At 41.6% G+C, this 20,825-nt stretch overlaps 1 protein-coding gene across 2 annotated transcripts in view; it reads left to right on the forward strand.

Annotated features, from left to right (window-relative positions):
• The window catches only part of MINDY3 (MINDY lysine 48 deubiquitinase 3), a 201,816-nt gene that overhangs the window by 154,934 nt on the left and 26,057 nt on the right, over positions 1–20,825 (forward strand). For both annotated transcript variants that reach the window (XM_056519090.1, XM_056519089.1), the window contains exon 12: positions 18,060–18,132. In XM_056519090.1, coding sequence (XP_056375065.1) covers positions 18,060–18,132 — 73 coding nt within the window. The remainder of the gene's footprint in view (positions 1–18,059; positions 18,133–20,825) is intronic.

Consider the following 20,825-nt stretch of genomic DNA (forward strand, 5'->3'; position numbering starts at 1 on the left):
TCAACAAAATATGGGGGGAAAAAAATGGGGCAACCAAACATCCCACCATGAAAAAGCAAACCAACACAATGAAATACAGTAAACAGCCAAGCCTATGTGTTTGCCTCTCTGTGGCTTTAACCGATATGAATCAACCTAAAGGGGTACTCCGCCGTAAAACATCTTATCCCCTAGGAGTTGTCTAATAAGATGTCTAATCTCCGCTGCGGCCCCCCGGTCATCGGTGCACGGAGCGAACTCTGCTCCATGCCGGATGACTGGCGACTACAGCCGCCATGCCCCCTCTATTCATGTCTATGGGAGGAGGCGTGACGGCTACGTAGTAGCCGTCACGCCCCCTCCCATAGACATGAATGGAGGGGACGTGACGTCATGTACACTGAAGCTCCAAGCTTCCGTGTTCTGTACGCCAGGGCCCCCGTGATCAGACATCTTATCCCCTATCCTTTAGATAGGGGATGACACGTTTTCCGGCAGAGTACCCCTGTAAAGTCTTCTCTTAGACCCAAGATCTGTGTACCAACTTCAGGACAATGGGTTGCCACTTTTCCAGGTTCTCAAGTTTCCATGTCTTTGATGGGTTTGCTGCATTAAAGGGGTACTCCACCAGAAAACTTTTTATTTATTTTTTATTTTTTTATTCAACTGGTGCCAGAAAGTTAAACAGATTTGTAGATTACTTCTATTAAAAAATCTTATTCCTTCTTCTACTTATCAACTGCTGTTATGTTCCACAGGAAGTTCTTTTTTTTTTTTTTTTTTGGATTTCCTTTCTGTCTGACCACAGTGCTCTCTGCTGACACCTCTGTCCATTTTAGGAACTGTCCAGAGCAGGTTAGGTTTTCGATGGGGATTTGCTCCTACTCTGGACAGTTCCTAAAATGGACAGAGGTGTCAGCAGAGAGCACTGTTGTCAGACTGAAAAGAAATTCAAAAAGAAAAGAACTTCCTGTGGAACATAGCAGCTGATAAGTACTGGAAGGATTAAGATTTTTTTAATAGAAGTAATTTACAAATCTGTTTAACTTCCTGGCACCAGTTGATTTAAAGAAAAAAAAATATTTTCCAGTGGCGTACCCCTTTGTTTGTATCCTTAGAACTCCTTCTATTGCCTTTGACCACCAAGTTGTTCTCCAGCTGCAGCTTTCTCTCGGTTTTCTCCGTTGTTCCATTTGTTTGTTCATTAGAGAATTTCTAGATGATTTTTCCGTATGTTTACTTCTAGAAGGGCTAGAGAAGCATGACTTGTCTAGCCACTTGGGATAACATCGAAATAGCCTTGTTTTTCGCCTGCTTCAGTATTTATTCCCCTGTAAGTAATATTTAATGGGGTACATTTTCAAGCTTTTTTTTCCCAGCAGGTTCTGTCAATTTAATTCAGTTTTTATCTGCTTTGTTCCAGGCAATAATAGGTCTATGTCTACATGTTTTAGGTGACGTTAAAGGGGTTATCCAGGAATTTTTTTTTTATATATCAACTGGCTCCAGAAAGTTAAACAGATTTGTAAATTACTTCTATTAAAATTTTTTAATCCTTTCAGTAGTTATGAGCTTCTGAAGTTATGGTTGTTCTTTTGTCTAAGTGCTCTCTGATGACACCTGTCTCGGGAACCGCCCAGTTCAGAAGCAATTAGCAAACCTCTTCTAAACTGGGCGGTTCCTGAGACACGTGTCATCAGAGAGCACTTAGACAGAAAAGAACAACCATAACTTCAGAAGCTCATAAGTACTGAAAGGATTAAGATTTTTTAATAGAAGTCATTTACAAATCTGTTTAACGTTCTGGAGCCAGTTGATATATAAAAGTTTTTTCCTGGATAACCCCTTTAAAGCACTGCATCGGGTTTATTCCTCAAAATATACTTAAGATGAAAGCCTCCAACGTAGGCCACTGTATAGACATAAAGTCCAATTTGTGAGCCTTTTTATTAGCTTACCACTCAACTCTAGCAAGGACCTCTCCATAGCTATCACGGCTTATAATAAACATGGATTCCATAGACCAGTAATGGACAATCATAGGCCCTTTGAAGTTTAGCATAGCAGCCACTAGCCCTCATTTTTAGTCTGACACCAGAAAGTAAAACAGATTTGTAAATGACTTATAAATTAATCTTAATCCTTCCAGTACTTATCAGCTGCTCTATGCACCAGAGAAAGTTGAATTTTTCAACATTTTCCTTGTCAGGAACTGTCCAGAGTAGAAGAGGTTTGCTATGGAGATTTGCTTCTGCTCTGGACAGTTCCTGACAGGGAAAGAGGTGTCAGCAGAGAGCACTGTGGTCAGAGTGGAAAGAACAACTCAACTTCCTGTGGAGCATACAGCAGCTTTAATTTTCTGGCACCAGTTGATTTAAAAAAAAAAAAAAAGTTTTCTACTGGAGTACCAGTTAAAATAAGACCCCAGAAGATCCAGTTACTGAGCCTCTGTCCCAATACCTAGATTGGGTCTTACGCCCATTATTACCCACTATACCAGCTTACTTAAAAGATACCCAACACTTACTGCAAATTTTGGAAAATTTTGGGTGGCAGGAGCATTTCATTTTGGCTAGCATCGACGTGGAGAGTCTCTACACTCGCATTCCTCAGGGTGCGGGTGTGGAGGCTGTCCGACGTCGACTAGACCAAACGGAAACTCATAGCCCTGTTTATATTAATTACATTTGTGAGATGTTACAGTTTGTATTATCCCATAATGCTTTCCAGTTGAATAATCGCTGGTTTAACCAGCGATCTGGGACTGCGATGGGGACCCCCGTGGCACCTACTTTCGCAAATATTTTTTTGGGGGTCCTAGAGGAAGATAAGGTCTTCTCCACTAACAATCCCTTCATTGAATATCTGGCCCTTTACGCTAGATATGTCGACGACGTGCTGGTTATCTGGTCGGGTAGTACGGTCCAGTTCCACCAGTTCGTCGCCTACATGAATGATAATAACTATAATATGCATTTTACTAGTGTGGTGGGCACTAATAGTATAGAATTTCTCGACACTAAACTTGTTGCTAAAAATGATTATTTGGAGATTGAGGGATTTAGAAAAATTACAGCTACTAATTCCTTACTTAGATATGACAGCTTTCATTCTCATCATGTCAAAAAATCCCTTCCTTTCGGACAATTTGTCCAATTGAAACGGATAAATACTACGACCGAAACATTTGAAATACAGGCTAAACAATTATGGGACAGACTAAAAGAGAGGGGCTACCCTATATCGATCCTGAGTGAGGCACTTTTTAAGGTCAGGAAAATACCTCGTAGTCAATTATTGCATAAAAAACATAAAACACATGATAAAGACTGTGCTAAAGAAAATCAAACAAAAAACTTTACGTTTTCCTTCTCATACAGCCCTATGGAAAATAAAATCAGGTCAGCGATACATAAAAATTGGCATATTCTCCAGCAGGATGATATCTTAAGCAAAATACAGCTGAATAAACCATTAATTTCTTTTCGTAGAACTAAGAATATTAGAGATTATATTGTACGAGGTAGATTACAAGATGATACGTCCAAAAACTGGATAGAAAAATCAAAACCACAAGGATGTTTTAAATGTGGACAGTGTAAATTATGTTCGCATATGATACAAACGAAAAGTATACATTTAGGATCACAGAATATAGATATTTATGATTTTATGACATGCAAATCTATCTATATTGTTTATGCATTAGTTTGCACATGTGGTTTTTACTATATTGGGAAGACCATAAGACCCTTGTATAAAAGAATTAGGGAACATTTTCGCTCACTCACTACTGGAAAAGGCTGCCCAAAAGTAATAGAACATATGAAGTATAAACATAATAATAGAATTGAAGATTTAAAATTCCTTGGATTGAAAACAGTTGCACCCTTAAAATATGGTGGAGATAGACATAAATTATTGTTACAAAAAGAATCAGAAATGATTATACTTACAGACGCCTTAGGACCACTAGGATTAAACCTACGGGAGGATTTAAATGTATTTCCATAGTGCAGGTGTATGTTGTTAGCATAGGATCTATGTTCACACTTAGCGTTTTTAATACTATACCTCTTGATAATGTTATACAGTCTAAGGCGCTGTTATAGCTAATTAGTAAATACTAATGCTAGTCTTTCTATACCACATACCATTTTTGTGCTTTTAACCCTGTAATGTCTAGTTTTCTATTTTTCTATTTTTGTACTACTTGGTGTATGTATTTAAGGGGGTAGGGTTAAGTGATGTCAGAGGTCACGTGTAAGCGCTCTGTGTAGCGCGAAACCGGTCGACTTACCTGTCGTTGTTGTTGCGTGGACCAGCGATCCCGAATAAAACTTCTTGCTGTTTCCGTGAGTGCCGTCTGCGATCTCTTCTTTCAAGTTCCTTACGCTTATGCTTATGGCGGACTGAGCACCGGATTTGTGGCATCTGGACGTGAAGGTGCAGTGATCCAGTTACTCCGGCAGAATCGTGAGTGCGGCAGTGCCGACTTTCCTTCTTCTCCATGTGTTCGATAGTGGTGTGCTGAATATCCTAGTCTGAGCACGTCGCAGGTGTATCTCACTCACAGATTATGGAGTCTATGGAACAAGCAGCCTCAGAGGCGAGTGCTGCACTGGATAGCACACTGCACATTAGTCCCGGGACTTTACTAGCTGGTAGAGAAGACGCAACTGAATTCTTTGCACAATGCAATTTAAGGGATGAACTGCAGGTACTAGGTACCAAATCCTTGGAATATAAAGTCACGACCCTTTCTGAAAAAGAAGTGAAATTGTTCTGGACAGTCAATTCGTTACAGTCCTACTGTGAGAGTGGCCGAGTTCCACGTGGATTACGAGTTTTTAAAGAGCTGTCTCAATTTCAAGACGATAATGAATTTACGGATGAATGGGCATTATTACATCAAGAACACAGTTTAAAACTTACTAAATTAATGTTGAAACGGACAGAAAAAGAATATGCCCAAATTACCGTACAACTGCTGAAAGCAAAATTAGAGCTGAAAACCCGTGTGAACAAAGAGCAATATGAAGCATTTGAAAAGAAGGTGGAAAAAAAGATATTACCGATCCAGGCTGATATTAAGGAACGTAAAAAGAATAAATATCTGAGAGACAAACAAGACTATGATGGAGGCCATGTCTTTGATTGGAATCTTAACAAGATGAGAAGAAAAAGACGACTGCGGAGACCACCTCAGGATTACTGGACTACAGATTCAGGGTCCGACTCCAGTGGGACTGGTGACACCACCTCACCTAAAGACCCCTCTAACCTTGTGGCTTTGGGGGACCAACAACTGCACCTACCCGCAAGAGGAGGATACGGCGGGGCAGGTGCAAAAAGATTTTCAAAAAGAGGTGGGATAAAGAGAAAGCAAGTCACCTGGCAACAATAGGTGATCTTGCCTCTCCAGATCCTACAGGTCAGTCCAATATTATTAATTTGACACAGCATGTTCTCTCTGAGGATTGTCTATCTTTGCTAAGGAAGGGGCTAAACTATTGTATTAATCACGAATTTAATTTTACGGATTTTACTATAGATTTGTATAAATCTATTAGGAAAATTAACCTACATAGGTTTTTCCTTAGTGGTCATACCCCTGGTAAGGAGTCTAATCAGTTAGAAGGGGAACTTCCAACTTCTATTAGCCCGCTGGGCTTTATGGTTAACCCATCCTGGTCAGAACAAGATAGAGATGTTGTATCGTTACTAATGGAAATAGCAGATGATGAAATTATTCATGATCCAGATAAAGTTACAACTTACAGACCCTTTACAGGAGGTGTTCCATCCACATTTAACCCGCCCTTGCCCGCAGGCTCCAATATCCAGAATTTTATGGAAAACGTCATTCAAGACGTTAAAGCACTTATTTACCCTAAATCTACCCCGAATCTTACGGGGGGAGAAAGGAGTGCTCTAAAATGGCTATCTGAAAATAACGAAATTGTAGTGAAGCCTGCGGATAAGGGAGGCAATGTTGTGCTCTTGACCAAAGATTATTACCTACAAGAGGCAAATCGTCAGTTGAGTGATTTAAATACTTATACAGCATTACCTAAAGACCCCACCACACACTACCAGGAGAGTGCTAGATCATTACTTAGGAGGGGAGTGGAAAATAATATTTTTTCGGAGAGATTTGCCAACAAACTTTTTATTACTCACCCAAAAAAACCATACTGGTACTGGACACCCAAAATTCACAAAAATGCACAAGTACCGCCAGGTCGGCCTATTGTTGCGGGCATAGGCTCAGTTACTGAGCCTCTGTCCCAATACCTAGATTGGGTCTTACGCCCATTATTACCCACTATACCAGCTTACTTAAAAGATACCCAACACTTACTGCAAATTTTGGAAAATTTTGGGTGGCAGGAGCATTTCATTTTGGCTAGCATTGACGTGGAGAGTCTCTACACTCGCATTCCTCAGGGTGCGGGTGTGGAGGCTGTCCGACGTCGACTAGACCAAACGGAAACTCATAGCCCTGTTTATATTAATTACATTTGTGAGATGTTACAGTTTGTATTATCCCATAATGCTTTCCAGTTTAATAATCGCTGGTTTAACCAGCGATCTGGGACTGCGATGGGGACCCCCGTGGCACCTACTTTCGCAAATATTTTTTTGGGGGTCCTAGAGGAAGATAAGGTCTTCTCCACTAACAATCCCTTCATTGAATATCTGGCCCTTTACGCTAGATATGTCGACGACGTGCTGGTTATCTGGTCGGGTAGTACGGTCCAGTTCCACCAGTTCGTCGCCTACATGAATGATAATAACTATAATATGCATTTTACTAGTGTGGTGGGCACTAATAGTATAGAATTTCTCGACACTAAACTTGTTGCTAAAAATGATTATTTGGAGATTGAGGGATTTAGAAAAATTACAGCTACTAATTCCTTACTTAGATATGACAGCTTTCATTCTCATCATGTCAAAAAATCCCTTCCTTTCGGACAATTTGTCCGATTGAAACGGATAAATACTACGACCGAAACATTTGAAATACAGGCTAAACAATTATGGGACAGACTAAAAGAGAGGGGCTACCCTATATCGATCCTGAGTGAGGCACTTTTTAAGGTCAGGAAAATACCTCGTAGTCAATTATTGCATAAAAAACATAAAACACATGATAAAGACTGTGCTAAAGAAAATCAAACAAAAAACTTTACGTTTTCCTTCTCATACAGCCCTATGGAAAATAAAATCAGGTCAGCGATACATAAAAATTGGCATATTCTCCAGCAGGATGATATCTTAAGCAAAATACAGCTGAATAAACCATTAATTTCTTTTCGTAGAACTAAGAATATTAGAGATTATATTGTACGAGGTAGATTACAAGATGATACGTCCAAAAACTGGATAGAAAAATCAAAACCACAAGGATGTTTTAAATGTGGACAGTGTAAATTATGTTCGCATATGATACAAACGAAAAGTATACATTTAGGATCACAGAATATAGATATTTATGATTTTATGACATGCAAATCTATCTATATTGTTTATGCATTAGTTTGCACATGTGGTTTTTACTATATTGGGAAGACCATAAGACCCTTGTATAAAAGAATTAGGGAACATTTTCGCTCACTCAATACTGGAAAAGGCTGCCCAAAAGTAATAGAACATATGAAGTATAAACATAATAATAGAATTGAAGATTTAAAATTCCTTGGATTGAAAACAGTTGCACCCTTAAAATATGGTGGAGATAGACATAAATTATTGTTACAAAAAGAATCAGAAATGATTATACTTACAGACGCCTTAGGACCACTAGGATTAAACCTACGGGAGGATTTAAATGTATTTCCATAGTGCAGGTGTATGTTGTTAGCATAGGATCTATGTTCACACTTAGCGTTTTTAATACTATACCTCTTGATAATGTTATACAGTCTAAGGCGCTGTTATAGCTAATTAGTAAATACTAATGCTAGTCTTTCTATACCACATACCATTTTTGTGCTTTTAACCCTGTAATGTCTAGTTTTCTATTTTTCTATTTTTGTACTACTTGGTGTATGTATTTAAGGGGGTAGGGTTAAGTGATGTCAGAGGTCACGTGTAAGCGCTCTGTGTAGCGCGAAACCGGTCGACTTACCTGTCGTTGTTGTTGTGTGGACCAGCGATCCCGAATAAAACTTCTTGCTGTTTCCGTGAGTGCCGTCTGCGATCTCTTCTTTCAAGTTCCTTACGCTTATGCTTATGGCGGACTGAGCACCGGATTTGTGGCATCTGGACGTGAAGGTGCAGTGATCCAGTTACTCCGGCAGAATCGTGAGTGCGGCAGTGCCGACTTTCCTTCTTCTCCATGTGTTCGATAGCAGCCACTAGCCCTCATTTTTAGTCTGACACCAGAAAGTAAAACAGATTTGTAAATGACTTATAAATGAATCTTAATCCTTCCAGTACTTATCAGCTGCTCTATGCACCAGAGAAAGTTGAATTTTTCAACATTTTCCATGTCAGGAACTGTCCAGAGTAGAAGAGGTTTGCTATGGAGATTTGCTTCTGCTCTGGACAGTTCCTGACAGGGAAAGAGGTGTCAGCAGAGAGCACTGTGGTCAGAGTGGAAAGAACAACTCAACTTCCTGTGGAGCATACAGCAGCTTTAATTTTCTGGCACCAGTTGATTTAAAAAAAAAAAAAAAGTTTTCTACTGGAGTACCAGTTAAAATAAGACCCCAGAAGATCCATTTTTATTAGCATCTTCTGAGGTGACAATGGGGTTCCCATGGTGCCTTTTTGCAGCTGAAAGGTTGACATGTGTATTCATCTTCTATTATGGTAAACTTTTGGTACAAAAACAGCTGGATACCTTTTTGCATCTGCTCTAGTCTAATATGAAGGTTGACCGTGCCTACATGGCCGATTCTCAGTTACAAACTAAGGACACAGCTTGTTGGATGTACTGTAATTCGCAGCTCTTAAAGGGGTACTCCGGTGAAAACCTTTTTTCTTTTAAATCAACTGGTGGCAGAAAGTTAAACATATTTGTAAATTACTTCTATTAAAAAATCTTAATCCTTCCTGTACTTATTAGCTGCTGAATACTACAGAGGAAAATCTTTTCTTTTTTGAATGCTTTCTGATGACATCACGAGCACAGTGCTCTCTGCTGATGTCATTATAATAACACTTTATTTACTGTTGTCCTTAGTGGGATTTGAACCCAAGTCCCCAGCACTGCAAGGCAGCAGTGCTAACTATTGAGCCACCATGCTGCCCTTAGCATACACCTGCTATGCATGGTTGCTAAAATGGACAGAGATGTCAGCAGAGAGCACTGTGCTCGTGATGTCATCAGTGTTCCAAAAAGAAAGGAATTTCCTCTGTAGCATTCAGCAGCTAATAAGTACTGGAAGGATTAAGATTTTTTTAATAGAAGTCATTTACAAATATGTTTAACTTTATGCCACCAGTTGATTTAAAAGAAAAAAGGTTTTCACCGGAGTACCCCTTTAAAGCTCGGGGCCATCATTTTCCCTTAAAGGGGTACTCTGCTGCTCTGTGTTTGGAACAAACTGTTTTGAATGCTGAAGCCTGCGTCGGGAGCTCATGACTTCATAGCCCTGCCCCCTCATGATGTCACGCCCCCTCAATGCAAGTCTATGGGAGGGGGCGTGGCGGCCGTCACGCCCCCTCCCATAGACTTGCATTGAGGGGACGTGACATCATGAGGGGCGCGGGACTATGAAGTCACAAGCTCCCGGCTCCAGCACTCGGAACAGTTTGTTCCAAACGCAGAGCAGCGGAGTAACCCTTAAATCTGGTTAGATGTAATTTTTCTACTAGTACTAGAAATAAGAACACATTAAATGACATTTCAGGCATTGGAGTTTTGTACAAGGTCTACCAGCACTTGTAGAAGCCACTACGCTCTAGTTCCCCTACTGCTTTATTGAGTATTTGGCATCTTTTATGGGTGTGTATGACCCAAGGACTTGTCAACCTTTATACAGATCATTTACAATTCTACTGTAAAGGTCCAGAGAAGGCCAATGGCATTGGGTGAGCCCTTTCCATAGGCGTTATAGTGTACAAGGTGGAAACTTGATCAAGTTAAATACTCCAACCGGATGGTCACCATTGGTCACAAAGAGAAACAAAAAGATCCCTTTCTAGGCGCTACTTCTCTCAGTGAAATCACACAGAAGAGGATGTCAAGCAAAAGTGTTCTTTATTGACCAATGACGCGTTTCGGCTATTACCCTTCATCGAATTGCCAATCTGATGAAGGGTAATAACCGAAACGCATCATCGGTCAATAAAGAACACTTTTGCTTGACATCCTCTTCTGTGTGATTCCACTGAGAGAAGTAGCGCCTAGAGAGGGATCTTTTTGTTTCTCTTTGCCATATTCGTGGACGGAAATAAAGCCTGTCCTAATATCCCTACGGCATCGCAGCACTCCTAGGAATCCACCGGACCCCTGTACCCAGTATCCCTGGGTGATATGCGCATTTGCATTGCACTCAAGGTGAGCACAATACTTGCCATGTAAAACGTTGGAATATTGGGATAACGCACTAGGCGCCTTGTGTGGTTTTCTTTATGTCTTCATTCTCCATTACCATTGGTCACACATCTTCCCCTTTTCTCCGAAGCTTGAACCATATCAGAAGAGAAGAGAATCTAGTCCGACACATGGACGGTAGTAATTTGTAGTCCTTCAGATCTCAATATTTCCTGAATTCGGGGTTGGTAATGGAATTTCCTTTTTGCCTCGAGTACATTCTTTTCTCGTGCTGAAGGAAAACATCTTTTTTTCTAGTCCGACCTTAGAACTGTCCCTGGACACATTTATTCTGTGACCACAAAACGACTCTTCACAGGAAAAGCAAGTTTTTTTTGGCTGACAGGGTCACTTCCATACGTGACGGCATGAAACCAAGAGGGTCGCCTCCTTGGGACCTGACACTTTTAGAAAGGAACACATACTGGATCAGACACAGATCACACAACACAACTATTCCCTGGTGGGATGACAGAGCGGCTGTTCTTCCTCTAATTTTAAAAGCATATACAGTATTAAGACCCTGATCAACCCCCCACCCACCTACCCACAACCCTAAAAGGTGACTTTGGCACAAATACCGGCCTTAATAACCCATTAACATAATGACCTCAGATATAACTGGTGACAGCACCAATTCCATGTATGACTATGTGTACTCACATATATTCTATTTGTTTTATATGGGGTGGACTCGTGCCAACATCTATAACTCACCAGGCTTCTATTATACATGGAGAATAGATAACCGGTGGGTTATTTTACTTGCAGGTGGTAGGCATCATTTATAGACTCTGTCATACCACAATCACTTTCCACTTTTACATTAACGATTTGTTGAAATAAGAAATGAGTGTGACCCGGAATAGTCCAAACAATCCAGACCTTATGTATATAGAGATATAGGTAATGATATAGATAATTTACAAGACGGACGCTCATGTGAAGAATACGTTTACCCTTTGTCGCATAACTGTACATATGAAGTTCTTTGCTTTACTTATATTGCTCTGATCATGTCCAGTGTCATCCTTTTCTGGTATTGACGGGACCCAAATATGCACAGCAGGGACAAGTAAAAAAGAAAGAAAAAAAAAAAAAAAAACAACTTCGGTGGAAAACATTTTTATTTTATTTTTATTTTTTATCAACTGGTGCCAGAAAGTTAAACAGATTTGTAAATTACTTCTATTAAAACAATCTTCATCCTTACAGTACTTATCAGCTGTTGTATGCTCCACAGGAAGTTATTTTCTTTTTTGAATTTCCTTTCTGTCTGACCACAGTGCTCTCTGCTGACCCCTCTGTCCATGTCAGGAACTGTCCAGAGCAGGATAGGTTTGCTATGGGGACTTGCTCCTGCTCTGGACAGCACCTTAAAAGGACAGAGGTGTCATCAGAGAGCACTGTGGTCAGACACAAAGGACATTCAAAAGAACTTCCTGTGGAGCATACAGCAGCTGATAAGTACTGGAAGGATTGATATTTTAAATAGAAGTCATTTACCAATCATTTTACCTTTCTGGCACCAGTTGATTTTAAATAAAAAATGTTTTTCAGTGCAGTATCCCTTTAATGACCAAGATGCAACAAGTTTTGCTGCGCAAGCGCAGCAAAACGCATTGCATCTTGGTCATTAAAGTTGTTTTTACTTGCTCCTGCTGTGTGTACTTGGATCCCGTCAGTGGCACGTTGAACCTGCGGTTTTTATTGAAGCCTATCCTACTTACAATCTGTGGAGATAAAAAAATGAAAGGACTGACAGACGGCGCCTCGTGTATTACCCTAAGGCAAGTGAGTGGGGGGGGGGGGGGCGCAACCCCGCGAAGTTTATAGATGGCCACTCACCTTGTGATGGTAATAAGTGTGTATATAACTCACGATAAGATCGGGGTACTGATAGTGCGAGCCGCTGCTGAGCCAAATGGTTGCAGAAGAAGACAGTGTCGTCCTGGAGTATGGTAGTAGAAGTAAGGCAGGAAAAAAAAACTTGAAGTCGGCTCTGCTGACTCTTGTGAGAAGGATGAGGCAAATGCCAGAGATAGTGGAAAAGTCCTCAGCTGGACATTTTATTAGAAGAAAATAATAAAAATTTGACAATATTACGTGTTTCGGGAGGATCCCTCCCTCCCTTCCTCAGATCAGGGTCTGGACCCTGATCTGAGGAAGGGAGGTATCCTCCCGAAACACGTAATCTTGTCTATTTTTTTATTATTTTCTTCTAATAAAATGTTCAGCTGAGGACTTTTCCACTATCTCTGGCAATTGCCTCACGAGTCAGCAGCGCCGACTTCAAGTTGTACCTGAGCTGGAGGGCTGCAGATGCCGATCCCCATTCGTTATCATGTGCTAACCATTGTGTAGGACGGTACACAACCACTCATAGTGAGCGGCTTTCATGCAATTTTACCGTATCCTATCCCAAGTGTAACCTTATGGAGTGCCTTTACCTTCCTTTTTAGATTTTCTGGTATTGACAGACGCATCAAAGTTCTCATATGATATACATAAGAATAATGTACAGTTTTTGGTGTAGACACTACATCTGCCAGGAATCTGATCAGCAGAACAGGCTCTGTACAGACACTGAAGCAGCAAGGGTCGGCTGTGAGAGGTGAACTCATAGCTTATAAGGAGCCAGCAGAATTATGAATGCAGCTCTGGATGAAAGTGAATTAAAAAAATTTCAGCGAATAGGGGTAGGTGCTTGATTTATTGGAGCTGTCCCATCAGGGTCTATTGACTTCATGGGGTTACCTGCTCAGGACTCCACCAAGTAGTGACATGTACTTTTATTCTGCTTTCCATGCATTTAAATGGCTGGCATATGATGATATATTTTTCCCCAGATAGAACAGGTTATATTATCACAGGATAACAACTCCTGGAAAAATCAGCCTTTTTTTTTTTTTTAAGAACAGACTTGTAGTGATCACCTCATCACCAGGATAGTTCTCATGTTAAATACGTTTTCCAGTCAGAAAATTGCCCATTTATCACCTATACACTGGGAGGAGAGTGAGAGTGTCGCTGCTGATCAGCTGGAAGTAGAAGAGTGTGACCACTGATCAGCTGGAAGTAGAAGAGTGCGTGACCACTGATCAGCTGGAAGTAGAAGAGTGTGTGACCACTGATCAACTGGAAGTAGAAGAGTGTGTGACCGCTGATCAGCTGGAAGTAGAAGAGAGTGTGACCACTGATCAACTGGAAGTAGAAGAGTGTGTGACCACTGATCAACTGGAAGTAGAAGAGTGTGTGACCGCTGATCAGCTGGAAGTAGAAGAGAGTGTGAGACCACTGATCAGCTGGAAGTAGAAGAGTGTGTGACCACTGATCAGCTGGAAGAAGAGAGTGTGACCACAGATCAGCTGGAAGTAGAGGAGAGCGTACAACCACAGATTAGCTGAAAGTAGAGGAGAGCGTACAACCACTAATCAGCTGAAAGTAGAAGAGTGTGACCACTGATCAGCTGGAAGTAGAAAAGAGTGTGACCACTGATCAGCTGGAAGTAGAAAAGTGTGACCACTGATCAGCTGGAAGTAGAAAAGAGTGTGACCACTGATCAGCTGGAAGTGGAAGAGAGTGTGACCACTGATCAGCTGTAAGTAGAGGAGAGCGTACAACCACAGATTAGCTGAAAGTAGAGAGCGTACAACCACTAATCAGCTGAAAGTAGAAGAGTGTGACCACTGATCAGCTGGAAGTTGAAAAGAGTGTGAGCACTGATCAGCTGGAAGTAGAAAAGAGTGTGACCACTGATCAGCTGGAAGTGGAAGAGAGTATGACCACTGATCATCTGGAGGAAGAAGAGTGTGTGACCACTGATCAGCTGTAAGTAGAGGAGAGCGTACAACCGCTGATCAGCTGGAAGTAGAGGAGAGCGTACAACCGCTGATCAGCTGGAAGTAGAGGAGAGCGTACAACCGCTGATCAGCTGGAAGTAGAGGAGAGCGTACAACCGCTGATCAGCTGGAAGTAGAGGAGAGCGTACAACCACTGATCTGCTGTAAGTAGAGGAGAGCATACAACCACTGATCTGCTGTAAGTAGAGGAGAGCGTACAACCACTGATCTGCTGTAAGTAGAGGAGAGCATACAACCACTGATCTGCTGTAAGTAGAGGAGAGTGTACAACCGCTGATCTGCTGTAAGTAGAGGAGAGTGTACAACCGCTGATCTGCTGTAAGTAGAGGAGAGTGTACAACCGCTGATCTGCTGGAAGTAGAGGAGAGTGTACAACCGCTGATCTGCTGGAAGTAGAGGAGAGTGTACAACCACTGATCAGCTGGAAGTAGAGGAGAGCGTACAACCCTCTGATCTGCTGGAAGTAGAGGAGAGCGTACAACCGCTGATCTGCTGGAAGTAGAGGAGAGCGTACAACCACTGATCATGTGAAAGTAGAGGAGAGTGTACAACCACTGATCAGCTGGAAGTAGAGGAGAGAGTATGACTAACCCTCCCGGAACTGGGACCCCATTCCCCTAAGCCCTCATTTTGTCAGTGCCACAGACTTTTGGGATGGGGCAGCAGAGGATGTGCCTGATCACCACTCCATACTTACTCCAGACTTGTGACTGGGGGGATCGGGGTCCCTTTTCTTTGATGAGATAAAGAAAAAAAAACTCTGAATCTCACAAGTGTCACTGTAGACACTGTGCCAACACCCTTATGAGGGCGATCATTGGGGGCAACTGTTTCCCTCTTTTACAACACTTCATATCTTTGTTTCGTACTTGTTTTGTGCTTATTTGATGCTGTGCGATGGTTACAACATGTGATATTTGATATGCGTGGAAATTGTTGAGAAGCATTTATATGTTTGGCAAGATGAAATCACCTAGAGAAAACTGAAATATGTGGATTATTTAGGAATTTTATAATGAATCTTCCATGAGAATTTTATTAACCTTTTTTATGGACTGATGGATATTATACAAAATTACATATGTCTGCGGCACAATACTGAGGGAAGAGTAAAGCCAGCGTGCTGCTCTCTAAAGTATCGGGGGCTTTCAATTGATGTTTACGTCTTAACCTAAGTGGCGTCCTAGTTGTTTTAGCTGCTGCTTATCTTTCGATTTTTCTGGAGCTTATCCATATCTGTTACTTTCTTTCTAGTATTTTCCACCAAATCTGGCCATTAGGTAAGGATTATTCAAACCCACCAATTTTGGCAAGACTGTCCAAGGATCTAATATGGCGTCCTCAAGGCTCCTTCCTGATGGCAGATGCTATGAAGGGGAAAAAGCGCCTGCGGGTCACATATGATTAGTTCCCCGATGTGGGGGACAGTGCAGCGCTGCAGCTGATAATTCATTGGGGGAGTCGGGGGTTTGAGAAGCAGAGCAGCGCCCGCGGGTCACATATGATTAGTTCCCCAGCGTGGGGGGGGGGGGGGGGAAATACCATGGAACCGCCATAACTTACAAAAATACTGTGATATGCATTTTTGGTCATACCCCCCGGCACTGAGCTGAACGCACAAGAACTATCTGTTTCAAAGTTGGCCATTTACTAAGAATATGTCAGTTTTAGCAAGATTGACAATTTTATGTTTTGGTGAGATGTGAGGGATCGGGCATGTAAGCTTTTTTTTATTTATTTGTTTTATTAAAATCTGACAACCATTGTCAGTACAAGCAGTACAAACATAAGAGCATCTGTATACATTTCATTACAGAATAACATGAACTGTGTAATGGTCCAGATTACCATGTTGTATGGGTAATCACAATAGTAGACCAAGCGACCTCAATATAGAGAAACATGTGAAACGAAAAGGAAAAAAACAAACAAAGAGGTAACTGTAAAGTCTTCCGAGCACTAGCTCCTACCCCAGAATCACCTGCTCAACTCAAAGTGGTGCGTGGAGGACGCCGCTGCCAGACAAAACAATGATCATTAGCTAAACTTCATCAAGAAGGACTTAATCAGGGCATAGCGAGAGGCATATGATTAGCCGTGTTGTATGAACATTGGGTCAGGGAGGAGGAACGCCAGGGCCCCCATGCTTGATAAAATTTAGCTGGGCACTTTCTATGTTTGTAAACTAACTGAGAGAAGAGTACAAAGCTTCTCTCCAAGGAAACGGCACCAGTCACTAGGTCCGGTTAAAGTGCAGGATTTTTATTGCATCAGATCATAAACAAGTGTGACGTTTCGGCTAACAAGGCTTGTTAGCCGAAACGTCGCACTTGTTTATGCTCTGATGCAATTAAAAGCCTGCACTTTAACCGGACCTAGTGACTGGTGCTGTTTCCTTGGAGTGAAACTTTGAATCTAACCCAACGCCTGGCAAGTGGGTGGAGTACGTGAACCTCACTGGCGATCACCCAGTGCTGGGCCCCTTCCATTGGACTGAGAGAAGAGTGCTATAGAATTCAGCAGCTTCTTCCACTTAATAAGGGTCGGGGGCTTAGGCTCCATCCACCTAAGGACAGTCGTCTTCCTGGCAAGGAATAAAGTCTCTCGCAGGTGGGGCAATATCTCTGCATCTATCACACCAAATAGGCAAGTCAATGGTTCCATCGGGGGTGATGGGTCTACCAATGTGGACAGGTTTCGGGATAAGATGTCTGATCACGGGGGTCCGGCCGCTGGGACCCCCACGACCTTTGGGCCGCCACCCCAGTGTTCTGAACATTTATGCTGGGTTGGGGGCTTCCATGTTCGTGACTTCACCACCTCCATTCATGTCTGGCACTAAGTGGAGTTTGCTCTTTGCCTCGGATGACCGGGGTGCCGAGGTTCCCCCTGCAATCGGACATCTTATCCCCTATCCTAAGTCTAGAGGTGGAGTACCCCTTTAAGGTAGAGAAACATATCTTATTGTGACATTCATGTCACAATTCATGTGGCGTTTATGTCCTTGGACTTCCCGATGGAAAGCCTCGGTGTTATTTAGTGGCTGCCATTTTTGCTGACAGTTTAGAGATTGCTTAACCCAGATTATATTTTTGAGGGACCATAAAGGATTTAAGTTCCTCATTATACATCCTGTTAGATTGTAAGCTCTTTGACATTATTAGCACTCTTCTTTTTCTTTTTCTTTTGCTCCTCTTGCCATCTAATGCTTTCTATCCGCTTGTTGTCCGGTTCTGATACTTATTATAAATCTTCAGAGAAACTCCAGAACCCTCCGTCCTTAAGTCGTCCCTTTGATGAGTTGGTTTTTCCCCAACCTCAGTCAGTGTCTGTTCTTTGTATTCTTTCTGTCCTTTCCACCTCCCGCTTGTAAATTCTCATGTTATTTATGGAGGCGCTCTCTTATGAGGAAATGTCACTCTACCTCTCTCACAATGTAAAGGTTTTCCTCCATGTTCCCATACATTAAACACAAGCCAGTCGCGCTGTTTACGATGAGTAACCTTTTATCTTGTTTAGTGCATTTCATGCATTTTCACCTAATAGATTGGGATTGATGGTCGGAGTATGTCTCTTTTATCCATCTGAAAATAATTTAATGTTACATTTCTAGGACTGTGTAGATAGAGATCGGTGCAACAATGTCAGATATTTATGTCTTTCAGGAATCAACACTTGTTGCCCCGGAGCCACCAGCAGAACAAGCGAGACGAATGTTCCAAACCTATGATCCAGAAGGTGGGTTACTGTCCTGATGTTTGCAGGTTGTATTTGTTGGATATTTAGGGGGTAACCTCTATGATAACTTAATGGGTATTTCAGTATCAAAAAATTGTATTTAAACAAAACTATCCTATATAACTTACTAATGTAGTGTTTATAACAAATAGTACTGGCTTCAGCATTCTTTTGCTTGAAATACCCGACAGGAAGTTTTGTAGTATTCTCATTGTCAGTGTAGTATTGTCTCAGCAGCTCCCTGATTCCTCCCTTTCTCCTGACAGAAAGTTGGGTAGTCGTCTCATTGTCAGTTTGGTGTTGTCTCAGCAGCTCCCCAGCATGTCTTATCCCCCTGTCACCTCCAGAGCTGCACTCACTATCTGCACAATCCCACCCCTGCAGCACGATTGCGGGGGGCGATCCACTATAGAGGTAGCCGGAGGGCTTACCTCTGTTCCCTGGTGTCCGTGGCTCTGTCGTTGATAGAGCCTGGCTGGACTAGGCTCTATCAATGGATCACAGAGCACACAGATCAATGGAGTTCAATATAACTCTATTGATCTGTATGAGGAATCAAACGATTCCTCCTAAAAGTCCCCTAATGGACTAATAAAGTGTAAAAAAATGTTTTAATAAAATTTAAAAGACACACATTAACCCCTTCCATATTTTTAGTTCAAATCACCCCCTTTTCCTATATAAAAACATGTAAACATAATGGAAATAAACCTATTTGGTATCACTACATATTACTTCTATTAAAAAAAATCTTAATCCTTTTAATACTTATCAGTTGCTGTATAATACAGAGGAAGTTCTTTTCTTTTTAAATTTATTTTCTGTCTGACCACGGTGCTGACACCTCTGTCCATGTCAGGAACTGTCCAGAGCAGGAACAATTCCCCATAGCAAACCTTTCCTGTTGTGGACAGTTCTTGATACGGACAGAGGTGTCAGCAGAGAGCACTGTGGACAGACAGAAAAGAAATTCAAAAATAAATGAACTTCCTCTGTGTTATACAACAGCTGATAAGTACTGGAAGGATTAAGATTTTTAAATAGAAGTCATTTACAAATCTGTTTAACTTTCTGGCACAAGTTGATTAAAAAAAAGAAAAACTATTCACCGGAGTAACCCTTTAAGGACCACAGGTTTTTATTTATTTATTTATTTATTTATTTATTTTTTGCGCTTTCATATTTAGAAAGTTGTCTTATCTCACCAAGATCTGTGTGTTGAGCTGTTTTCCAGCCAGGGTGCCTCCAGCTGTTGCAAAACTACAACTCCCAGCACACTGTTTGGGAAACATTGCTGTATACAGTTCTTGCTTGCTACGGATCTAAGGCCTCCATGTTTACTGCAATGCCAACTTGCTGGCAGGGTGAGGGTGTTGACGTATCGGCCTGTAATAGTGAAAACATATAGTAAAATTGTGGCCGTCCTAAACCAGCAGAGCACTTCATAACACAAAACATACAACCATTGCTGGCAGCAGAAAAACATATCGATGGGGGAAATAAATAAACCACAGAAGTGATGTTTCCATTGGTGTTAGTGGATCGGAGCGCCGCAGCTTGTAACCGGAGTTCTAACATTATTATTGTAAGCTCTGCAGCCATCGGATGAATCCGTCATCCCCTTACATGGCTGCAGTCACTCACACCATACAGTCCGGCATCAATAATCACACAATGAAGAACTATAGACAAATCTCCGCAGACGGCCATGTAAAGGAATACGGGAAATCAGATTTCTATCTGCGTTGCTAGGAGAGAAGCGAATGTGTGGATGTAACACAGCTGCCATCTCAATTAACCCGTCGTGTAATTGACTTAAGAAACTCGATCCGAAACGTCTTTGGGCTCCTATGGGGGCCCGCTTGTCCGGTAAATAGTCTAGCAGATATTTTTCTTAGTGTTCATGGTCTGATTTTGTGAGGTTTTGGCCCTGTAACCTGTATATATTATATACACATCAGTTGTCCTGTAGTAACGCTTCTCAAGCTATTTTAGCGTAAGAAACTTTAAAGGGGTACTCTGGTGAAAAACTATTTATTTCATATCAACTGGCTCCAGAAAGTTAAACAGAATTGTAAATTACTTCTATTAAAAAATATCTTAATCCTTCCAGTACTTATCAGCTGCTGAAGTTGAGTTGTTTTTTCTGTCTGACCACAGTGCTCTCTGCTGACACCTCTGTCTGTCTCAGGAACTGTCCAGAGTAGGAGCAAATCCCCATAGGAAACGTCTCCTGCTCTGGACAGTTCCTGAGACGGACAGAGGTGTCAGCAGAGAGCACTGTGGTCAGACAGAAAAGAACAACTCAACTTCAGCAGCTGATAACTACAAGTTCAAGAATTCCTTGTTTGTAAGGCTGCTTTCACACTATGAAGTTCACCCATTAATAAACGTATATTATTATGTATTATTAACAGATGTTTAATAACGGGTGAATTAAGGGATGCTACAAACTATCCGTCATGTACAGACGTTTTTACACCTCTGCCTACAGACTCCCACAGCCAGGACTACTACTCCTACCATCATGGAACAGACTTGTTTCCATGATGGGAGTAGTAATTCCCTAGCAGTGGGAGTAGTAAATCCCTAGCAGCATAGAGCGCTATATATCTAGCCCCCGCCAGCGCATTAATAAAAATATGACCCCCCACCAGCGCATTTCTAAGTATATATCTATACCCCCGCCAGCA

Source organism: Hyla sarda, chromosome 5, assembly GCF_029499605.1.
Source record: "Hyla sarda isolate aHylSar1 chromosome 5, aHylSar1.hap1, whole genome shotgun sequence".
In the NCBI taxonomy this organism is placed as follows: Eukaryota; Metazoa; Chordata; class Amphibia; order Anura; family Hylidae; genus Hyla; species Hyla sarda.